Source organism: Anastrepha obliqua, chromosome 1 (assembly GCF_027943255.1).
Source record: "Anastrepha obliqua isolate idAnaObli1 chromosome 1, idAnaObli1_1.0, whole genome shotgun sequence".
Lineage (NCBI taxonomy): Eukaryota > Metazoa > Arthropoda > Insecta > Diptera > Tephritidae > Anastrepha > Anastrepha obliqua.
In genome coordinates, this window is record NC_072892.1 from 75,682,052 (window position 1) to 75,703,893 (window position 21,842).

The 21,842-nt window shown below is 35.5% G+C and overlaps 1 protein-coding gene across 1 annotated transcript; it reads left to right on the plus strand.

Annotated features, from left to right (window-relative positions):
* The first annotated feature begins 15,567 nt into the window (after positions 1 to 15,567).
* On the plus strand, positions 15,568 to 17,467 carry LOC129250140 (protein distal antenna-related). Its single transcript, XM_054889784.1, has 3 exons — positions 15,568 to 15,741; positions 15,801 to 16,126; positions 16,202 to 17,467. Exons 2-3 carry the CDS (start codon positions 15,832 to 15,834, stop codon positions 17,221 to 17,223), a joined length of 1,317 nt encoding a protein of 438 aa, XP_054745759.1. The 5' UTR covers positions 15,568 to 15,741; positions 15,801 to 15,831; the 3' UTR covers positions 17,224 to 17,467.
* Positions 17,468 to 21,842: the final 4,375 nt, after the last annotated feature.

Genomic DNA, 21,842 nt, shown 5'->3' on the forward strand with positions numbered 1-21,842 from the left:
TGCCACGACCAACCACCAAAAAGGTTTTCAATATTTCCCAATTTTGTTCAAGCGTATAGCGTCCCATTTCGTAAATGTCAAACCTTTAAGTAAATTATGAACACATTTGACATGTCATTTGTGTTACCATTCTCAAAAAAATAGGTGGTTCAAAAAGCAAACGCTATATGGCCCACCCTGTATTTCAAAACACATAGCCATATGTAATTTGTGTTACCATTCTCAAAAAAATAGGTGGTTCAAAAAGCAAACGCTATATGGCCCACCCTGTATTTCAAAACACATAGCCATATGTACGTACATAGGCTAGGGCGTCAAGTGTGCATACGCACATACAAATGTGTAGATGCATATGCAAAATATAATTGTTTTAGCATTTGTTAAGCACGAATTCGATCATTAGGATATTTACTCTCTAATTATTGCATGAAATATAAAGCGTTGCGCGTGAGGTAGGTCATGGTTGCTTCAGTACATACATATGCGTGCCATACTATATTTAATAACGTTGCAATTCAACTTAGTTGCCCCATATATGCAAATACGTTTCTTTGAAGTTTTCTTTTATTTTAAATTTCAAAGTTTTATACTATCTAGAAAATTAATACATATGTATTTTATTCCCTGTAATAAAATGTAAATCGAAAAGAATTTCGTTTGCTACAGGAACAAATAAATGCATATTCAAATGTAAATATGATAAGGCGATGCGTCGTGAGATAGGTCAGGGTTGCTGCAGTGCGTATGCCTTACATATGTAACACTATAAGAATTGAAGATGCAATTGAACTTTTGCAGAAATATAACTAACATAATATATGTATGTGTATACATACCTATATATAACTATATCCAAAACACTTGTATGCGCTCTATGAATTATCGTCTAAAATTAATTTCGACTCAAAAAATTTGTCAAAATTTTTTATAAATTTGTATAGTCTTAAATTTACTAAAACCCACAATCACCTAAATGTGAGGTCGTTTTATAATGTAGTTTGTTTAAATTCTTTTTTGTAAATTAAATCAACTAACATTAAAGTTACTTTGATTTTAAATGTTGGCGCATATAATCAATATTCAAATCATTATATTCATTCATTCATCAATCATTTAAGTTTGTTTGAAAATATAAATTGAATAAATTTTCGTTTATTAAATGAACATACATACATAGAAATGCACAAGCAAATTCTTTGCAAAATGCCGTCGGCTATTCGTCAATTTGATATCCTACAGAAGCCAAAGACTGTGCAGAGCCTATATATCATACTAAAGAGAGAATTCGCTGTAATCAGCTCTGTTAAAAGTTTCACCACACCCCGGCGGTGGTTGGACTTTATTTTTGAAAATTCATTCTATTCGTAGCCGGTTAAACTTCTATATACATTAACGTTCTCTGCAGGAATAAAAAGAGTGGCGTGTGTATGCGGTTGTATGTATATGCATATGTGTATATTGTGCATTTTGTACCTTTCTGCATTTCGGTTTTTCGTCAATTTGTACCACTACTGACATTTCCATCCTCGGTGTGAGCTGCTTTGACTTGCCACAGGAGGGTTTTAACTCTAACCGATTTTCGTTTACTTCGCGATTTATAATGTGGTAGACTGTCTTTAAACCAATAAGAAACATATCAGCCATTTCCTTTGCTGATTTAGCTTTCACTCTCACATTCTTATAAACTCGTCCCTTGGAGTGTTTGAGAGAAAGATTCTGTGGAGGATTTTTCGACCTTTGCACGTTAGTGACGAAACAATGAGCTGTATGAGCTTTACTACTATAGACATAGTGCAACGAATAAAGGTCCAGCGGTACCAGCTGGTAGTAGCAGAGGAAGAGGAAAGTCTCTATCTGGAAAGATCAGATGGAAAAGAACTTGGCTTCACTTGGTGTGCCCAACTGGCTTTGGCTTTGTTAAATTTGGCCAAATTCGTGTAAGCGATTATCGCGCGAATGAAGAAGAAGAATGAACAATATGAATCACTTATAACTACCTAACCCATCCATTTTAAATGCAGCAATAACCAAAATTATGAAACAAACATAGTATTCCGTTAAGTTCTGGTATTTGTTCATGTTTCTTCGAGTTGTGAAAACAGTTGTCTCAAACAAAGGAGAATGTGACGCGTTTTGGTTTTCGTTGTTTTTTCATATTACGCGGTCAAATAACTATTTTGGCTTACAAGATCGCATTAAAAGCAAAGATTTCTGCAACATGAAACCAAACAGTCACTCTTTATGGGTGCATTGGTTTTTCGGCAATCACTCTTGGATAATCATTCGCCCAAATGCGGCAATTCTGCTTATTGACGAATCCACTGTGGTGAAAATGTGCCTCATCACTGAAGATGAAGTTCGCGATATGCATTTTGATTTGAACGCCCGTTTTCATAATAAGCCTGAATAACTTTAACGCATTGATCGATTATGTATCTTTCCATGGTTCCAATTGAGTTAGTCTGGAATTGAAAAATGTCAAATAAAATGCGGAAAAAAACTTGACGTTTAGGTGTGGTTCACATTCAACTTCGGCCCTTAAAATTTAACCACCCTTTATTATCACGTAATTTAAGGCAGCGTTACCAAAAATATGTTCATTTATACCAGTTGCTTCATCTATTCATTTCAAATTTTAACCACACAGTCTCTCTGCGTACGGCCATTCGTAGTTTTCTAGTGCGGTCGCTATTTTTCTCTGAGCTAATTTTTTGCTATAATATCCAACTTAACGCTCCACGTGTCTTTCTTTTCACAAAAGTTATTCAAGTATACCCTGTATTGTGATAAGAGTGAGGTTTTTTCAAATTGACCTCTGGGGCTACTTACCTAGGGGAGAAGAGATGCGCTTCTTTCCCCTAGTCCGCAATCAAAACGAAAAAGAATTTATAAACCCCAAGAATCGCGATGGAAGTCTTTTAGTTCTTACAAAAATCAAAAGGATTGCAGAAAAATTCTTGAACACGAAAAATCTTCCTGGCATTTGCCACATTGAATGTTCATGTCACGTCAATCTCAATTATGTCAAAGGTACAATATTTGCACCTTTTCTCAGAATCTGAAATCGTTGAAGGTTTAAAGCCACATGGAATAATTTCCGCATACAAATTTCAAAGGAAAATTAACTACACCGTATGTTCTACAGGAGCCCTATTGCTAAATTTCGACTCACACTTTCTCCCCGAAAAAATCGACGTACCGTGGTGGAAGCATTGCAAAAATCTCAAAACTTGCACCACCTATAATCTGTCTCCTCATATGAACATCGAATATTCCAGAACAATGTGCGCAAACTGTTCAGGTTACCATCCATCAAATGCTAACAGCTGCCCAAAATTTCTTCAAGCCAAAGAAATTCTTAAAATCTGAGTAATAGTCAAATGTAGCATTCGCGAAGCTCTTTTCCTCAATCTTGGAAATTAGCATGCATCGTTCCTATTCTAAAACCCAATAAAACAGTATCGGATGTTTATAGCTTATTCCAATCTCGCTATTATCTTGTCGTGGTAAATTGATTGAAAAAATCATTAGACTCATGTGGTGTGCTAATAATACAAAATTCCTGAGCCCAAACCAATCTGCATATAGAAAACATCACGGTCCCACTGACTGTCTTCTACACATTGACCACTTCATTTCAAATGCATTCTCTTCGCGAAATCATATATCGTTACTCTCAATTGATTTCCAGAAAGCTTTTGATCGAATCGGAATTCATATTATAATGTGCCAATTAGATATATGGGAAATAGGTCCTAGAATTAGGACAATTGTAAAAAATTTCCTTTCTAATAGAAAGTGTAAGGTCAGAATCAATGTCTCTGTTTCTTTAAACAACTTGATATACCTCCTTAAACAAAATTTCATCAAACAGAAGCATACCCGGGTTTGGCAATTAAAATCATCTCTCTTGCAATCAGGACTATGCAACTCTGTAAGGAAAAACATCTAGAGATGAATACAGAACAAAATTTGCATTCGAACGCGATAAATTGCTGAATTCAGGTTGGAATTTACTTTTTACAGACGGCTCTAAAACTTCTTTCTCTCAATTCGTATTTCATAAGTATTCAGATAGCTGATGGCCTCTGTTGCTAGCGCTGTAATTTAAAACTACTTCGGTCGCCGTAGCCGAATGAGTTGGTGCGCGACTTCCATTCGGAACTCATAGAGAGAACGTAGGTTCCAATCACGGTGAAACACCAAAATTAAGAAAAAGTTTTTTCTAATAGTGGTCGCTCCTCGACAGGCAATGGCAAACCTCCGAGTGTATTCTGCCATGAAAAAGCTCCTCATAAAAATATTTGCCGTTCGGAGTCGGCTTGAAACTGTAGGTCCCTTCATTTGTGGAACAACATCAAGACGTACACCGCAAATAGGAGGAGGAGCTCGGCCAAACACCCAAAAAAGGGTGTACGCGCCAATTATATATATATATATATGTAAATAACTAGTTATTATGTATATAAGTTAAGCAAAAAAAAAACATTTTTTTATTTTATTTCTCTTTTTTTATTTTTATTTTATTTTTTTTAATACAAACATAGATACAATATAAAATGTTGACACTGCAACTGAATACACATAAACTAACGAGCAGAACAATTTCAGTAACATAAAGAGAATTTGTGAAGGATTTTCATAATCCCTTCCTTAAGTTAACTGCCATCATGCCATGTTGTTTGATTCAATGGAGTCGTCGGGTTAGGCCTGGGTCCTGAGGAGTTTGTTAGCTTCTTCATTCACGTGCCTTTGAAGCCTGAGGGAGTGGGCTTCTGCTTGTTTTTTAATTTCTTCAGCGACTGTAGGCATTTTGAGGTCACGATGAATATCTTCGTTGCGAACGAACCAAGTTGAGTTGAGAATATTTCGAAGGATTTTATTCTGGAGTCGTTGAAGTATATTTACATTATGATACTTTGACTGGCACAACGCCATAGTTGCGCGCCATAGGACCACACAGGCTTTATAATTTGTTTATATATAGATATTTTGTTTTACTATATAAGGATAAATTTGATAGCCATTTCATTTTTATTATCTTCAGATGGATTTCATGCCGTTTAAGTTTTATATGCTCCTTCCATCGAAGCTTAGCATCGAGCGTTACACCAAGGTATTTTGCAGAGTTTGCATGTGGTATTGCGGCATCTAGCAGTATTATTGGAGACTGATTCACTTTACTGTTGGTGAAGTTTACATGAACTAACTTGGCATTGTTCAAATTTATGCGCCAGGTCTTCGTCCATTCTTCAATAGCGTTTCTTGCAATTTGAAGTTTTGCTGCAGCTTTTTCAACACTTTTTCCAATTGCTAGGATAGCAGTGTCGTCGGCAAAAGTGGCGATTAAGAAATTCGGGGGTATCGGCAAATCTCTGGTATGTAGAAGGTATAAGAGCGGGCCAAGAATGTTTCCTTGCGGCGCACCAGCATTTACTTCTTCAAGTATTCGTTTCCTTGTTTAACGCGAAAGCAGCGTTTGCTCAGACACGATTTTAGGAGGGCGCAAAATCACTTGGAAGTTAGGTATTTAGTTGTTATTTAAACCGACATGCCAAACCTTGTCGAAAGCTTGTGCTACGTCCAGGAATACTGCTGAACACACGTTATTCTGTTCAAAAGACTTTTCTATTTCAGCTCTGATTCTGTGCACCTGATCGATGGTTGAATGCTTACTGCGAAAGCCAAGTTGATGCGAAGGTAACAATTTTTTAGAGTCGATAATTGGCGTCAATCAATTTAGAATGAGCTTTTCAAATAGCTAACTAATTTGAGGCAGCAACGAGATTGGTCGGTATGAGGAAACTATAGAGTGGGCCATGTAAAATTTGCTTTTTGAATCAGCTATAAAAAAAACTAATCAATATTTTTTCAAACTGTTTTTTTTTATTTTGAAGATTGAACATTGTCATTTATGAATGAAAAATAATATCGTTAAAATGACTGCCACGACTGGCTTTACAGTAGGCCAATCGATCAACCCAATTTTTAAGCACATTTTCGATTGTTTGGGCTCCAATTTCATGAATGGCAACTTCGATTTCGTGTTTTAAAGCATCAATCGTCTCTGGATGGTTCGCATAGCATTTGTCCTTAACGGCTTCTCACAAAAAATAGTCCAACGGGCTTAAATCACAGCTCCGAGGCGCCCAATTGATATTGGCATTTCGGCTGATTGTTCGGTTTTCAAAAACGGTAGCCAAAAGTTCGAGAGCAACTTTGGCAGTGTGACAGGTTGCACCGTCCTGTTGAAACCAAATATTATCCATGCCATCCTCTTAAATTTTTGGAAACAATTCGTTGAGCATGCCATGGTAACGCTCGCCATTTACTGTAACCGCAGCTCCTCAATCATTTTCGAAAAAAAAATGGCCCGATGATGCCGCCAGACCAAAAACCACAGCAAACAGCGACTCGTTGTCGATGCATTTGCTTCTCTACAGTAACGTGTAGAGCCCCAAATCCGACCATTTTGCTTATTGACGTAGCCACCGATTTGAAAATGAGCTTCATCAAAAAAGATGAAGAAGACTCACAACTTTGGAAATAGGTTTTCAATATTTCCCAATTTTGTTCAAGCGTATCGTGTCCCATTTCGTAAATGTCAAACCTTTAAGTAAATTATGAACACATTTGACATGTCCTTTGTGTAACCATTCTCAAAAAAATAGGTGGTTCAAAAAGCAAACGCTATATGGCCCACCCTGTAGATGTAAATCTTTTCCCGGTTTCGGAATCATTAGCATTTCTGTAACTTTCCACAGGGTTGGAACATAGTGTAGAGGAATTGAATGATTAAACAACTTTACTAATTTAACTAAACTTATGTAGGGTAACTTTTTTAACACCTCAGCTGTAGTTAAATCGAATCCGAACGCTTTTTTATCTTTTAGTTGTATTATTTTTTTTTTTGTTTTTTGAGTTCTTTTATGGTAATGAAGGAGGTAGGGTTGTTTTCGTTCACAATAAGAGTCATTGTCACATTGATTTTCGTTGGGTTGGAAGGTTTTTGTTAAGTGTTTTGCAAAATCTATTGCCTTGTCTTTGTCACTTTTGCTCATGTGTTATTATCTTTTTTGATTGGAGGAACATGACAGTTTGGTCTTTTCAAATATGTATTTAGTATATTTCTTTTATCAGGTTTTAAGCTTGAAATGTAATTATACATATATTGATTCATTTTTAATAAAATTTATTTCCCTATTTAATTCTTGTGATGCTTTGTTAAGTTTGGTTTTGTCACTGGGGGAACGAGTTTGTTGCCATTTTCCGCGTAATTTTCTTTTATTTGTGATGAGCTGCTTAATTTCTTTGGGGTAGTAAGCTCCAGGCGGCCGCCGTAGCCGAATGGGTTGGTGCGTGATTACCATTCGGAATTCACAGAGAGGTCGTTGGTTCGAATTCCGGTGAAAGTAAAATTAATAAAAACATTTTTTCTAATAGCGGTCGCCCCTGGGCAGGCAATGGCAAACCTCCGAGTGTATTTCTGCCATGGAAAAGCTCCTCATAAAAATATCTGCCGTTCGGAGTCGGCTTGAAACTGTAGGCCCCTTCATTTGTGCAACAACATCAAGACGCACACCACAAATAGGAGAAGGAGCTCGGCCAAACACCTAACAGAAGTGTACGCGCCAATTATTTATTTATTTTTTTTTAGTTAGCTCCAGTTTTTTTCCTTTTGAAATTGGATGTACTCAACCAGGCGGCTTTTTTAATTTCTTGGACAACCTTTGCACTTCTTCTTTGGTGGTTACTAAGAAATCATTTTCTTGAATATTTTGAAGAATTTTTGCCAAGGATTTCCAGCCAGTATTTTTATTAGGAACCGTCGGAACTATTTCTTTCTCGATTATTGTTTCACTGATAGTTAAAAATATTGGTGAATGATCAGAATTGAGATCAGAATCTTCGGCTATTTGCATAAAATTCGTTGACAGTTTTTTTGCAATGAAAAATTCGATCAGGTCTGGAGTTTTATTGACATCAGTTGGCCAGTATGTTGGTTTCGCCGTTGAAATGAAGTCACATCCAGTTTCTCGCGCTGCTTTGCACAACTCACGCCCTTTAACTGTGGATAAACGTGACCCCAAATAAATATTTTTTTCGTTAAAATCTCCACCAATTACGAACTTAAATTTGAGCATGTTGATGAGTTTCTTGTATTCGTCGGAGGATATATTATATATATGTATGTATGTATTGTATCTTGATGGGAAATATATAGCAGTGGTTGGTTTTCTCTTTTAATTGTTACAGTTGTGGCTTGGAATATTTCTGTACTTAAATTGAAATCTTCGTACTGCTCAATATTTTTCTTAATTACACTGCGTTACAAAAACGAACTTTTTTTCTGTCTTATGAACCAAATATACTTTTTCGGAAAGGGGAGAAAAAATAAAAATACACGTGTATCGGCGATTTTCATGTACCCGTCAGAATTTTTTTTTTATGTATAAAATATAGAGCTCGTAGTCCACCTGTGTGAAAAACTTTGGATCAATTTTTAACCCTTTTTCCGTGATCCAATCGCGCTGAATTTCTGCAGGCAGACTCGTGGAGATGTTTTTATTATGTAAAATTAAAAAAAAAAATTTATTAATTCTATAACTTTTGTTACGTTTGTGATTTATTCGCACCAAGTAAAAATTTAAAAAATATTACGAAAACAGTGGTTAATTCGTTTCAGAAAATATTCAAGACTGCTTATGTTCCTTACTTGTGGTATACTCCGGAAGTCGTGTGCGACTATTGCTATAGAAATTTATGCAAGTTTACTGATGGAAGGTCAACAATAAAGTACTCTGTACCAACGTACGGAGCACTGCAGTGAACTGTGCTACTTTTGCGTAACTTTTACTCAAACTAAAGGGTACCAATACTTTCGCCGCAACAAAATTCGCTACGCTAATGTAGAATCGGTTATTCCAGCGGTTCTGTACTCACCAGAAGAACGTATAGCGGCTTCAATGGAGATTTTTGGCGATGTTCCCGAATTAAGGGATGGAGAACCAACAGTAACACCAACAATGCTATCAACATTTCTTGCATCGAATGCGAGATGCGGGGAACCAGAAGTATCGGAATTTGTACCAACACCCAGTGAACTTGGGACTGCAGTGCCACATTTAGTAACGGAAGCCGACTTTAATGACCTTGTACGAGAAGGAAATTTGTCAAAGAGAACAGCCGAACTCTTTGCATCACGCTTTAAGCAGTGGAATATAGTGGCGGCTGATTTGAAAATAACAGCCGCTCGTGATCGACGTAGCAGTATTCCATATGACGAATTTTTTAAATTGCACGATTTTCAATGTAACAATTTTTAATTTTAATATAATAAAATTAATAAAAAAATTCGGGGTTTTATATCTCTATTGTAATGCGGAGTGAAATACCTTTCTTTTGACACCCACATCGGCATATCTCATGCAATTTTTTTTTTAAATTTCGAACAGGTGGCAACCCTGTGGAACATTGTCAGTGGCAACACCTAGGTGAAAAGTCTAGAAATGTGATACACTATCTGTGTGCCCAATTTCATTCAAATCCGTTAAGCTAATCCTGAGATCGTGTGGCTATACAGATATGCATACAAGAACTGCTCGTTAAGTTATAAAATACAAAAAAAAAAAAATTGTGACGGGTACATGAAAATCGATACACGTGTATTTTTATTTTTTATCCCCTTTCCCAAAAAGGATATTTGGTTCATAGGACAGAATGTGTGTAACGCGGTGTAAGGGCTAATAGACCAATTGGGTATATGTAGAGTGGCCTTATAATTTGCAGCACATGTAATATAATATATTTTCGAATACATTTTCGCATTATTTCACCACATTAAAACCAGGAAGTAAAATTTTAAAAAAGTAAAATAACAAATTATTATTGAGCTTAACTTAAAAAATCCACGACAGTAATACAATTTTTAAGTTTGGTCAGGCAGTTAGAGCCGATGGTTTAGACAAAACGGACACATTTTCTGATATTTTGTTGGATAGTCTTTATTTTAACATTGGTGAGTCTTTTGCTGCACCAACTGAAACTTGTCATCAATATTTCGCGAATTTTTGTCATTAAGACCACTCTTTACAATTGCCCACATGCTTTCAATTGTATTTCATTTCATTGTCAAAAATCCAGTCCAGTCCAAAACATCAATATTTAGATCCAAGCCAAAAATTCATCAGGAAAAATATATGTAGATATATTTATAAATATTTTGTTTGTACCGAACATTTCAATAATGTTGCTAGTGTCATAATATGCCGATCAATTTATTCAAGCTTTAGGATTTTTTGTTCCAGCCTTAAGATAGATTATTCATTCTAAAGGGTTTTCCAATAAGAGGTGTTATTCCCATAAAAGATCAATGGTTTCGTTGCTTGTGTGACACGTAGCGCCGTCTTGTTGAAAATAAACGTTCCCCAGATCAATTCAATCCAATTCCGGCCATAAAAAACCTTTAATCACCTCTCGATAGCGCAACCCATTCACCGTAACTGTTGCTTCAGCTTCATTTTCGAAAATTTAAGGTCCAATGACTCCGCCGGACCATAAACAGCACCAAACAGTGAAACAGGATAGATAGGGTTTTCAACAATAACTCTTGGATTTTCTGAGCCTCAGATCCGACAATTTTGCTTGATGACGAAGCCAGCGAGGTGACAATGGCCCTCATCACTCAAGATGATTTTTCGATGAAATTCCGACCCAACGACCCAATCAGCAAAGACACGACGTTGTTGATGATCAGCCGGTTTGAGTTCTTGTGTTACCTGGACTTTATAAGCGTTATGCAAAATACGGTGTAATGACGTTTGTGAAATTCCTGACAAAGGAATGGACAAACTTGGGTTTTCTTCAACAGTTTCGACTAAAACAGCAATATTTTCGGCTGTTCTTGAGCGAGGTGCACGGGTTTAATTCTTCACATCACTAACTTATCTCAACATCTCGAATTTTTTCACCAATTTCTGTATTACGGTCTCTGCCAAATTTTCACCATTTTTATAGTGAATTTTAATAATTTTTGTTAATGGCGTAGTTTCTACTTGTCAAATATCAAAAACTTACAGCCTCAAAAGTGACATCTACCGAAATAGCGGGCTATTCAAAATAACACCTGTTATTGGAAAACCCTTTATTAGTACGTATGAATTGTACTCGTATACTCGTATACGCATATGATTATGCGTACATAATATAATCGTAAATTGTAAACACAGTGCCTCTCAGAAATATTTTTCATGGACTCTTGTATATACAAATTTTAAATTTTTTATGCAATATTAAGCAGACGAATTTACTTTTCCTAACGCGTGTACTAATTGTTGCTCATATCCTAAAGAATCTGAAATGATTTTTGATGGAAATAATCATCCAAATGAGACGGCAATACAGAGGTTGGTGAAATAAATTAAAGACACTGGTTGTGTCGAGGATAGAAAACGAACTAGCAGACCAGCCTGGGTTTTTTTCCAAAATTAAAGTGCATGTGAATAGCCCAAAAAGGATACCAGAGCTGAAACACAACATTCGGATCGAGGTTGCTGAACTCAATGTGATTATGCATGAACAAGTCTTTGAAAACTTTAATTCTCTTATGACAATCTGTAGACCTGCTCATGGTGGATATTTAAATAACGCCATTTTTCATATATAATTATTAAGAGCCGTATTTGGAGCAAAAATAGTGAAACCTGAAAGAATTTAAATTTGTACATGCTTTATTTTAAAACAACATCTAGGCGTGTGCTTTGAAATACTCTTAATTTTGATTCATTACGTTTGTAATTGTGCACTGTGCATATCGAAAATGGCAAGGGGTATCGCCAAACAGAAAAAAAAATAAAATAAAAAAGTGTCCAGAACGCGGTTTAGAAAATATGTATAACACGTGAGTTGAAAGTCAGATAAGATCGCCAAATATTTAAATAAAATTGTGAAAACCCACATACATATAATATATCAAACCCACAGCACTTCGCCCAAGTATCCGATGAGACAGTGCGTAAAGTACACAGCAGTTACAATATCCACGGAAATCGTTGGTTATATAAATATTATATGAATAAAGAAAACGTTGTAAGTTTTGGAAAACGGTAACCTTTAGTGACAAAAGCAAGTATATAATTTTTGGGCCAGATGGTCCTCGAATGGTACATCAGAAATCAAGTGAAGAGTGGCGAATTAGAAACCTTACAGAAGCAAATCCACTGTTGAGCATGGCCGAGTTTCTACCAACTATGGTTGGGGTCTGGAAAATGGGCTTTATTTGCGCGTTCTCATGGACATAGCGATCCAAAACATGGAGCTTACGGTGCTAAAATGTGGATATATAAAATATTTGGAACCACCTTCAGATAGACCTAATATATGTAAGCCCAAAGATAAAGTGACTTTAAGGTTGGTTTGCTTGAGAAATGGGAGAAAATACCTGCCGAATTTTGTAGAAGACTAACAGAGTCTAGTCAAAAATAATGGTTATCATGCGAAATATTAAATAGCATGCTCATACCCATAAACTTATAGTTCAAAACATATTTAATTTTATTTAGTTCTTCATTACATACTTAATTCACAAAAGTAAAAAATAACAAGACTCTTCACCTCATTTCTTACATAACGGTAAGTAATTGCAGCAACATGTAGATCCAACAAATCTCAATAGGATTGTGATCCGGCGACACTCCATAATATTAATTTTGAGCAAATTTGAAGCATTGTAAAAGAGCCAAAGCTTAACAAACTCGGCTGTGTTGTTTGTTGGAACCAAAACGTTCTTGATAAGACAAGATTTTAGAAAATTTTTCAAATACCTCCATGTAGCCATTGCCGATTCAATAAATTCCAACTGAAACACACCATTTGGAGTCCCGCAACCTAACCACCCCCATGTTTTGCTTCTCAAGAGCAGTGCCTCATTTGCGCAAAACAATTTGGTGACCTCTTTTCCCACTTTTTCGTTTGAAAAAGTGGCTTGTTTCCAAAACTCTGAAGGCTTTTTTATATAATTACTAGCTGACCCGGCGAACTTTGTCCCGCCCTACAGGCAATAAAAAAGCAGATTTTTGATTTTATTAAGTTAAGTTTTTTATGAATCAAGTATTTCAATGAAGCTTTAATAGATTGCACTCTTCAGTTAAGCACCTTGTGATACACGACATTTTTTGTGTTATTATCAGGTGCAAGAACAAACAACGAAGATGGTTTTCCGACCCGTGGATTGCCACATATAATTGACCATGTGAGAATCATTGATTTTCTAGATTCAGACCACAAACTTTCAAGGATTGGCCTTGTGATTTGTTAATGGTCATGGCGAATCAAAGACGGATCGGAAATTGAAGTCTTTGAAACTCAAACGGAAGATCGGTTGGGATCATCGGGATCCTCAGAATGAGAACTTCTTCACCTTCGAATTTTCCTTTGAGTATCGTCGCGTAAATCTCATTGTTCATCAATTTATTTACCACCAAACGCGTACCGTTGCAAAGTTTTGGTGGGGTTATGTTTCGAAGCATGATTACTACGAAGCCAACTTTTAGGCGTAAATTGTGCGGTGGTAAGCCAGGCACATCCAAGGAGTTTAAAAATTCAATTGGATAGTTGGTGGCTTCATCTTCATTTGTTACACAGTCAATGGATTTGAATGAATGCATTATTCCAATGATATCATTTTGAATTATGTAGTTTAAGTCCTCCACATCTTTATTCTTAGCCGCAAAAATTGCTCGCTCACTCAACCATTCATTATGTTTGTATTTATTAATGATGTTTGGGAATACTTTATTGATAAGTTCGTCTTTCGATGAGACAAAGTTAAAGAAATTCTGAGGAAATGAAATCAATCCGCTCAATTCGTCGACAGGTACTCGACCATTACCGATAGTCAGTAAATGCTCAGAGAAATCTTCAGTAGATGTATCATTAAGTAATGCAACTCTCATGTTTGTTGTCAGCTGAAGTTTCTTCACATAGGGCCATAGATTCGATGATTTGAGGCAAGCGTTTATTTCGCCAGCAGCCGTTGATCTTGGAATAACAGGCAGTGTTTGGCGGAACTCGCCAGAAATTAAAATCATTGCGCCTCCAAAAAACTCAATATTGGCAATTTCACTCTTCCACTAAGGCAGCACAATCCGGGCGTTTCTCCGAAAAACTTCAATGCGCCACAATACTCGCAAACAACGTTCATTGGCCCAATGCAAATGCTAGGATGCAAGCAGTACGAGTAATCAGTGTTGCAATCATATCGAAACGCTGCTCGATTCAAATCAGCACTTGACAATTCTCTTCTTGTGCGTCGAAAATGATCTCCTTGAACTTCTCTGTTATTCGCTCGACGATTCCGCATTACCAACCGAGCCGTTTTACGGGTTGCCTCGCTTTGCTCTTGTGGTTGAGAAGCACGAAGTCGAGCCATATTAACCCGGCGCTCTTCACGGGCAATTCTTGTGCTTCTTCAGTCGTTTTATTCGCAATTTTTCGTATCCTTGCATTACGGCTTTGTCGGGAAAGATTCAATCGTCTTGGTCGCGGCATTGATAATGATGATTCCAAGAGAATACAAATTACTGTGATTATATATTTCTGACAAAATTTATATTATCAAATTTTCTACTTAACCATAGACAAAATTACGTTTAGCTGTCATTTGTGTTTTGTTATTCCATATCAGATGCGTTTTTGTCATACCACATTTTACAGTGACTTCACGGAAACGCGTTCGAATGGGATAAAAAGTATCCTATGTCCGTCTCCTGGTTCTAAGCTACCTTTCCACCAATTTTCAGCCAAATCGGTTCAGCCGTTCTCGAGTTATAAATAGTGTAACTAACATGACTTTCTTTTATATAATATATATTATATATGTAGTTATATACCACTACTAGTCGAAAGCAAAATAATTTCGTGAGCAATGAATTCTGATTTTTTTGTATTGTTAAGTTTATATGAAAAATAACTTTTACTTTTAAGATTTTCTGATTAATTTATGTAGTATTAAACTTAAGTTTTAGTAACTTGTGAAATAATGTATAAATAAATTATAACAATTATAAAATAGAAAAAAATTTAAAGATTTCTCGTCTTCACATGCAAAGTATGAACCATTGTATATGTAAACATTCACTACCCTGCTTGGCACCCATTGAACGTTTTTCATTTTCTCTTTTATTATCCTGACATCAGAAGAGTAATTTTAATGAAATATTAACTCTTTGTGGGTATTTCTCTTAATTTAGAATTCTGTAACATTTTAGGTAGCTTTGAGCATCAAGGGCTTTTGCTTACAACACGAGACACAAATTCTTTTGTTTTGTCGAGTGGTTAACATCGTTGACGCTGTCCAAAGAGAAGTCCACGTGTGTGCATGTTGCTACTTTGGCTAAGTGATATGAGCATACGATATGGCTCAAGCAAAACATTTTACGTGACCATCTTCCAAATTTAATTGCACTTAGCTACTCTCAAAAAGTACTGTGCTCAATACGCGATATCGTGGAGTGAAAATAAAAAATCAAGAAAAATTTTTCGTAAGCGTCAATTCAGTTTTATCAAAACTACAAGCTTTCATCGTCACTTCTGAAAAAATTAGACACGCGAAAATACAAAGATTTTTTTGTATTGGATTTTTAATTTGCATTCACTAATTGCTTCTGGAAGCTTGAATACTATTAAAAACTAATAAGTTTCGTTTTAAATTGTGTGCAATTTTTATTCAGTCCTACATACTTTGTGAGCATTGCACTTTTTTATGTCTTTCGGATAAAATTGCATTTTCCGTTTTCTTTTAGTAACTCGATAATTGCGACGGTATAGGCGGAAATGGACATATCTGCATATCAACACTTGAATATCCGTATGAGTACACGTGGCAAGCGGCCGCTTCGAAATCTAACTCCTAATGACAAAGTTCGAGCTATTCAACGCATTCATAACGGCGAGACGAAAGCATCCGTTTCGCGCGACATTGGTGTACCAGAGTCAACCCTTCGTGGTTGGTGTAAAAATGAGCAAAAATTACGCTTTATGTGTCGTCAAATGACTGCAATTGAAAAGCTGCCAAATTCTGGGCTGGAGAATTTCCAGCCAGCTGAGAAAAGAAATAAGTTTGAACAAAGTAAGTTCAGGAAGGGAATATATAGTATACAAAATTTTTCCGAATATAATGATGTGCCTCATTTAAAAAGTTTAGATTTCATCATTAATGCTAATAGCAATCACGATGGGCCAATGCTTGGGGAAATGACAATAACTGAGTTTATGAAGAAAACTCGACTGCCAACCTCGGAGTCACAAACTAAACGAACTTCGGTCACAGGAGACATAAAATCTTCTTTTGGTGCTTCACCATGCTCTTTAAGCAGAGCTTTTTCATTAATACCTTCATCGGCAAACTATAATCAATCCAGTTTTATGCATAATGATTTGAATTGTGTGTCTTCATTAAATCCAAGTCTATTGTCAATGTTAGATGTAAATTCTTATAAATGGACGAGTCAAAAAAAAATCAATCGTGTTGCAGAAACTAGTCAACCGCACGATACACAACGTGCCACATATTCCATGGATCAAGATTTTGACAAAACGCCAAACACGGAGTCAATTTTTAATAAAAAATTTAGTGCAGTTTTGCCTCATCGAACTAAAAATTCTCCAGAACATAGTAATACTGAGTCTAGTTACACAAGTGGTCACAAGATGGAGGTAAATGGACGCAACATATTGGACTTTAACTGTGGAGGTGATATTAATAACAATTTCGCAAAACTAGGGCAAGGCGCGTATATTGAAAGTTTAAATAAGAATACTTGTGTAGAAAACAATACCATGAATAATGATATTTATCGTACCACTGAAACAACATTGCTTCAGTGGTGTAAAATTTTTAATGCAAGTTTGAATTTATTAGCTTTGATGGCAAGTACTGCGACATTGCAAACTCCGGTTATTTATTTGCAAGGCACTCCTGACGATACATCGAATATAAAACTGGAAAAAAAAGGCGATGCAGAAGCCTCAACATCAGCTTTCGGATTAAGAACATCTCCTACTCAAAATGAAATGTCGAATGATAGTTATTATGAAAGTGAACCGGAAGACCTTTCCATACGCTCAGCAGAGTTTAAAATATCTACGTCCATAAATAAACGGTCCCAAAGTCCAGCTAAAAGTACCGCATCTAGTTCTTCCACACAAAGTGATGCTGATGCATAATCTTAATACATTTTATTATAAGAATTTTAATGATTGTACTTTTTCAATCATCCTAGTTGCTATTACATCGATATTTGAATCATTTGTAAAATAGTTCCACCTGCGCAAACAAGTTGATACAATTGATGTAAATTTTTTGGCGGGCAATCAGTCAAAATAAAGGGCACTATTAAGTTAGTTGCAGCGTTTTTTAACTTGAATAAACGAAATAAATAAATTGTGGGTGTATGAGTATGTATGTGTATATCTTGTATTTGGGGAGTTCTACTGCTTTCGCCTACTTTTTTTCTTCACAAACAAGTAATTTCTCTTCATTTTATTTATTTGTTTTTCAGTGGCCGACGCAGTGAATTCGGAAGACGCAATCTTGTACTCTAATATTCCAAGGCGAATTGAGTACTATAGGTAGCGTCTTCCCTGACGTCCCTTACCAATACAAAGCAAACAAAAATTGCATGTTTTGCGTAAATTTAGTGAATGGCTGGATAATATTATGATTTGTGACACAAATTGATGAAACGAAGCACAGCGTTTTAAATTATGAAATCATTAATTAATTAACTGCATTTGGAAGAGTTTCTTTTCGTCATGGCAAGAAAATGTGTGTGTGCGTGTGTGTTACTTTTTGTGCTTGGTTGTTTCCATTGCTTTCGTCTACTCTTCGTCCAGAGAACGTTAATCTCTCAATGATTGAAACATATGGAATTTTGAGGGGTACTCGTTTCGCGAAGACTAATCACCACAGACACTATTTCACCAAAAGTTAACAGTAGTGGACTGAATTATGTATGTAAATTTAGCAGCAGTCGATAAGAATTTGTTAGTGATTAGAAGCAAAGAATGTTAAGGTAGCTTTTTAATATGGCCTATATATTTGAATTTTTTCCAAATTATCCATAATTCTATACATAGAGAACTCATTCATTACTAGGCACACAGCATGATTCAATTATACAAGGTTAGTTAAGTAATGATAAGGGCGCTTTGATACTGCCTTATTTTAGGGCTGCATTTACGAAGAATGGAGAAAGAGGAAAAAATGCTTTCCCCTTTTTGCCCAAAGGTAGTAAAAAAGTACGTAAAGTAGCTAATTAGTCCTATAATAAGAGAAAAGCTAAGTATATTGGTTATTTAATCTACATTAAAACCAAACAACAGAAAAATTATTCTTTTTTTAAAAGCAAATATAATATTTATTTAGAATATTTTGAATGCAGAACTATGTGATGTTACTTATGTACAGCTGCGAGCACTGAAATAGTAGTGCGAACGTACGGCTAATATTTCTTGAAATTACAAGTAAACCAAAGTAATAAATATTTGTATTAATTTTATTGCAAAACTAAAGGACAAATTCATGAGTACGTGTAGGGGGAAAGAAATTGTTCATATATAAGCTATAACAAAAACAATTTCACGTAAGATGTGTTTTCATGCAAATTACCGCGAGCAGTAAAATAGTAGTAAGTTAGTAAAATTATTAAATATGGTTTAAATTGTTAATATTATTGCTAAGACTTAGCATAAATATTTAGTATTTGGTAGCATGACCGTTATTTTTAATCACTGCTACACATCGGTTTCTCATAGAGTCTACAAGATGTTGACATCTCTGCTGTGGTATTGATTGCCATGCGCGGAGCACTACATCCCATAAATCACTGTTATTTTTTGGTTTTGCATCCCACACAGCTTTTTTAAGATCTGTCCAAAGGTTTTCTATGGGATTAAGGTCAGGAGATTGAGCTGGCCACTCCATGACCTCAATTGCATTGTCTTGAAACCACAACTTTGCCAACTTACTTGTATGCTTCGGGTCGTTATCTTGCTGCAGTACCCATTTGAGTGGCATTTCTTCCTCAACGAATGGGAGCTTAACATCCTTCATTATTTTCCTCCACTTTGAAATAGGCCAATCAAGATGTTTTTTTGGCAAAATCTAATCTAGGTACCACATGATTTTTTTTTAAAAGCGGAACCTTACGTGGACTTCTAGCATAGAGGTTATGTTCTCGAAGCCGTATCCTTACTGTATGCACACTACATGGTAACTTCAGGTCGCGTAAAATTTCGACAGCTGACATTGTGGGATGAGTCTTCGAATATTTAATAATTTGACGTGTGGTAGTCGTTGATAATTTATGCTTGCCGCTCCTTTTTTCCGGTTTATTTTGATGTGTAATGGCGTGTCGTATCATGGTGGCCGAGCAACCAACAGTTTTTTCCACTTCTTTGTACGTTTTCCCATTTTTAATAAGGGCTTTGATAATTTCGTGTTTCTCGTGAGTGCAATGCACACCTCGTCCCACTAAAAGTTGTAAACAATTTTGTTTTTTGCTATTCCCGCTAAACATATTATATAATAAATAACGTGATCAAACTTACTTATTGTTAGAAAAAATTAATTATTTTTTCAAGAAATTAAATTTTATGACACTATTTGCTCTGCGCTACTATTTCACTGCTCGCCTTAAATTCTGCAGAGATTGCTTTTTTAAAACTTAAACCGTTGCTGTTGAACGGATTATATTTTATATATACATTAAAGCATATACTAGAGATGATAATTAAAAAAAAAATCAATATCGATATCACATAATTTGCGATTTTAATATAATTCTGCATTTCGCTAGTGGGCACTACTATTTCAGTGATCGCAACTGTATGTGTTTCAAGTTAGTTCGTAGTTGGAAAACAAAAAATTAGTTAGATATGAAACGAGACAAAAGTAAAAAAATGGAGTCTCTAACGGAGTACTTTCATTACATTAAAAAGGAAATGCTGCTAGTAAACAAAAATATTTTGGAAAATTAGTTCACTCTTATGCATACAAAGCCATGTTTACTCGTAGTAACCTTTGCTTTGTTTTCACATTTTTTTATTCCTGAAATAAATACTGACTTTTAGCATCCTTTATATGTATGTATATTATGCATTGAAAGAGTAACTTGTTAAACCACAGATTCGGCTGCCATGATATCATACTTTAAAAATAACCAGCAATATTTCCGAGGAACATTTTAAGAATCTAATCTCACAATAGATTTGTGTATATTTTGTGAGAAAGAATAAGATGTAGTGATAATAAAGGAATATAATGTATTAAATTTACTACAAGAATATAAAATTCTATAATACTACAAGTCCTTTAATACACCAAAGGTCAAAATAAACTTAAACGACAGGAATGGGATAAAACAGAAAGTTTAATTTCGTACTTCGTGCATAATAATACATGTACATATGCTACCGTAAAGACGTTGCGAAAGCAGAACTTCAGTCGATCATTTTCAAACATAAGAAAAAAATTGGAGGTAGAAGAGTTAAAATTGTTGGCAACAAATTTACTAGTTTATAGTCTAAAATTTGTCTACATTAAAATAATTAGCGTCCTTAAAATTAGTAAGAGTTAGGAAAAAGTGCATTCGTATGGTCTAAAACTAAAACATCGAAAAATTTCATATATTGATAGTAGATTAGTAATTGTGATTGTTTGTAAATTTACGTATATCAATACTCGTACAACGCGTCGCAGTAATGAACCGGAGCGGAAATATGAAGAAAGTGGGCGCACTTGCTCGTATAGGTGTTGGAACGCTGCACTTGTTCGGGCAGAAATCAAAACCCTGTAAACAAAAAATCTTAAAAATTGTTAACTCACAAATATATCACTACAACTTACGTGTAATTGTAGACGTAAAGCGAGAGGACTTGCTGGTGTAGGTGTTGCGCATGCATCTACGCACAGCATATTGATCTAGACCGGGTAAGATATCGACGTGGACAGCCAATTCGGAAGTCAAATTTGATTTCAGTGGTAGCAGCACTAGACCGTCACATGTCAAACACTTAACTAGGTATTTGCACCATCATACACAGCACGTTCAATGTCATCTATGAAATTGTCCGTAGAACCACATGTGATAATGGTAGAAATACGCGCTTACTTGCCTTTGTTTCTAAAAACCACAATAGTTGTGCCGCCTAGCTCTTCAACACACACCTTTCGTTGCACTTGCTTGCAATTTAATAGCAAATATTCTAACAGAACTTACTAACTGTGGTTTATGTATTATATGTAAAACGCTGTTCTACAAACCTATGACTGAAAAAGTATAATAAGAATTTTCACAAATGTCTGATCTGGGCTTACGTGTATGAAAATTCCCAAGCCGGTGGTTCTTTCATAAAACATGTACATACGTATATTTGTAAAGAAACAACATGTTTTCAAATAAGGGATCCGATTTGTCAAGAGGGAGCGAGAAAGCTGCTTACTTAACTAACCTTCTATAATTGAATCATGGGCACACAGGAGGATGTCATATGCAAATTTAAATTTGTGAATTTATATACATATGCGCATATAACTATATATGATGTGTGTATGTATGTGTACTTGCCACAGCAAAAAATATTGCGGTAAAACTTCTCAAGAAATCCAATGTTGCAATGCATATTCGTAGGCCATTTATAGGCACAGCATTGTATGTACAGTAACCTTCAAATATGAACAGTAACCTTCAAATGTATACAGTATCCTTCAAATACTTCAGATTTCTAAACTTGCAGATATATGCATATGTTTTTGTGCATTTTTTATCAGTTGAAGAACCTAA

Bases quoted from the DNA above. Each gene is read 5' to 3' on its own strand.
- LOC129250140 (XM_054889784.1), top strand. From the start codon at position 15,832: ATGGACATATCTGCATATCAACACTTGAATATCCGTATGAGTACACGT. The intron at 16,127-16,201 runs GTAAGTTCAGGA...TAAAAAGTTTAG, and splicing joins AAGAAATAAGTTTGAACAAA to ATTTCATCATTAATGCTAAT.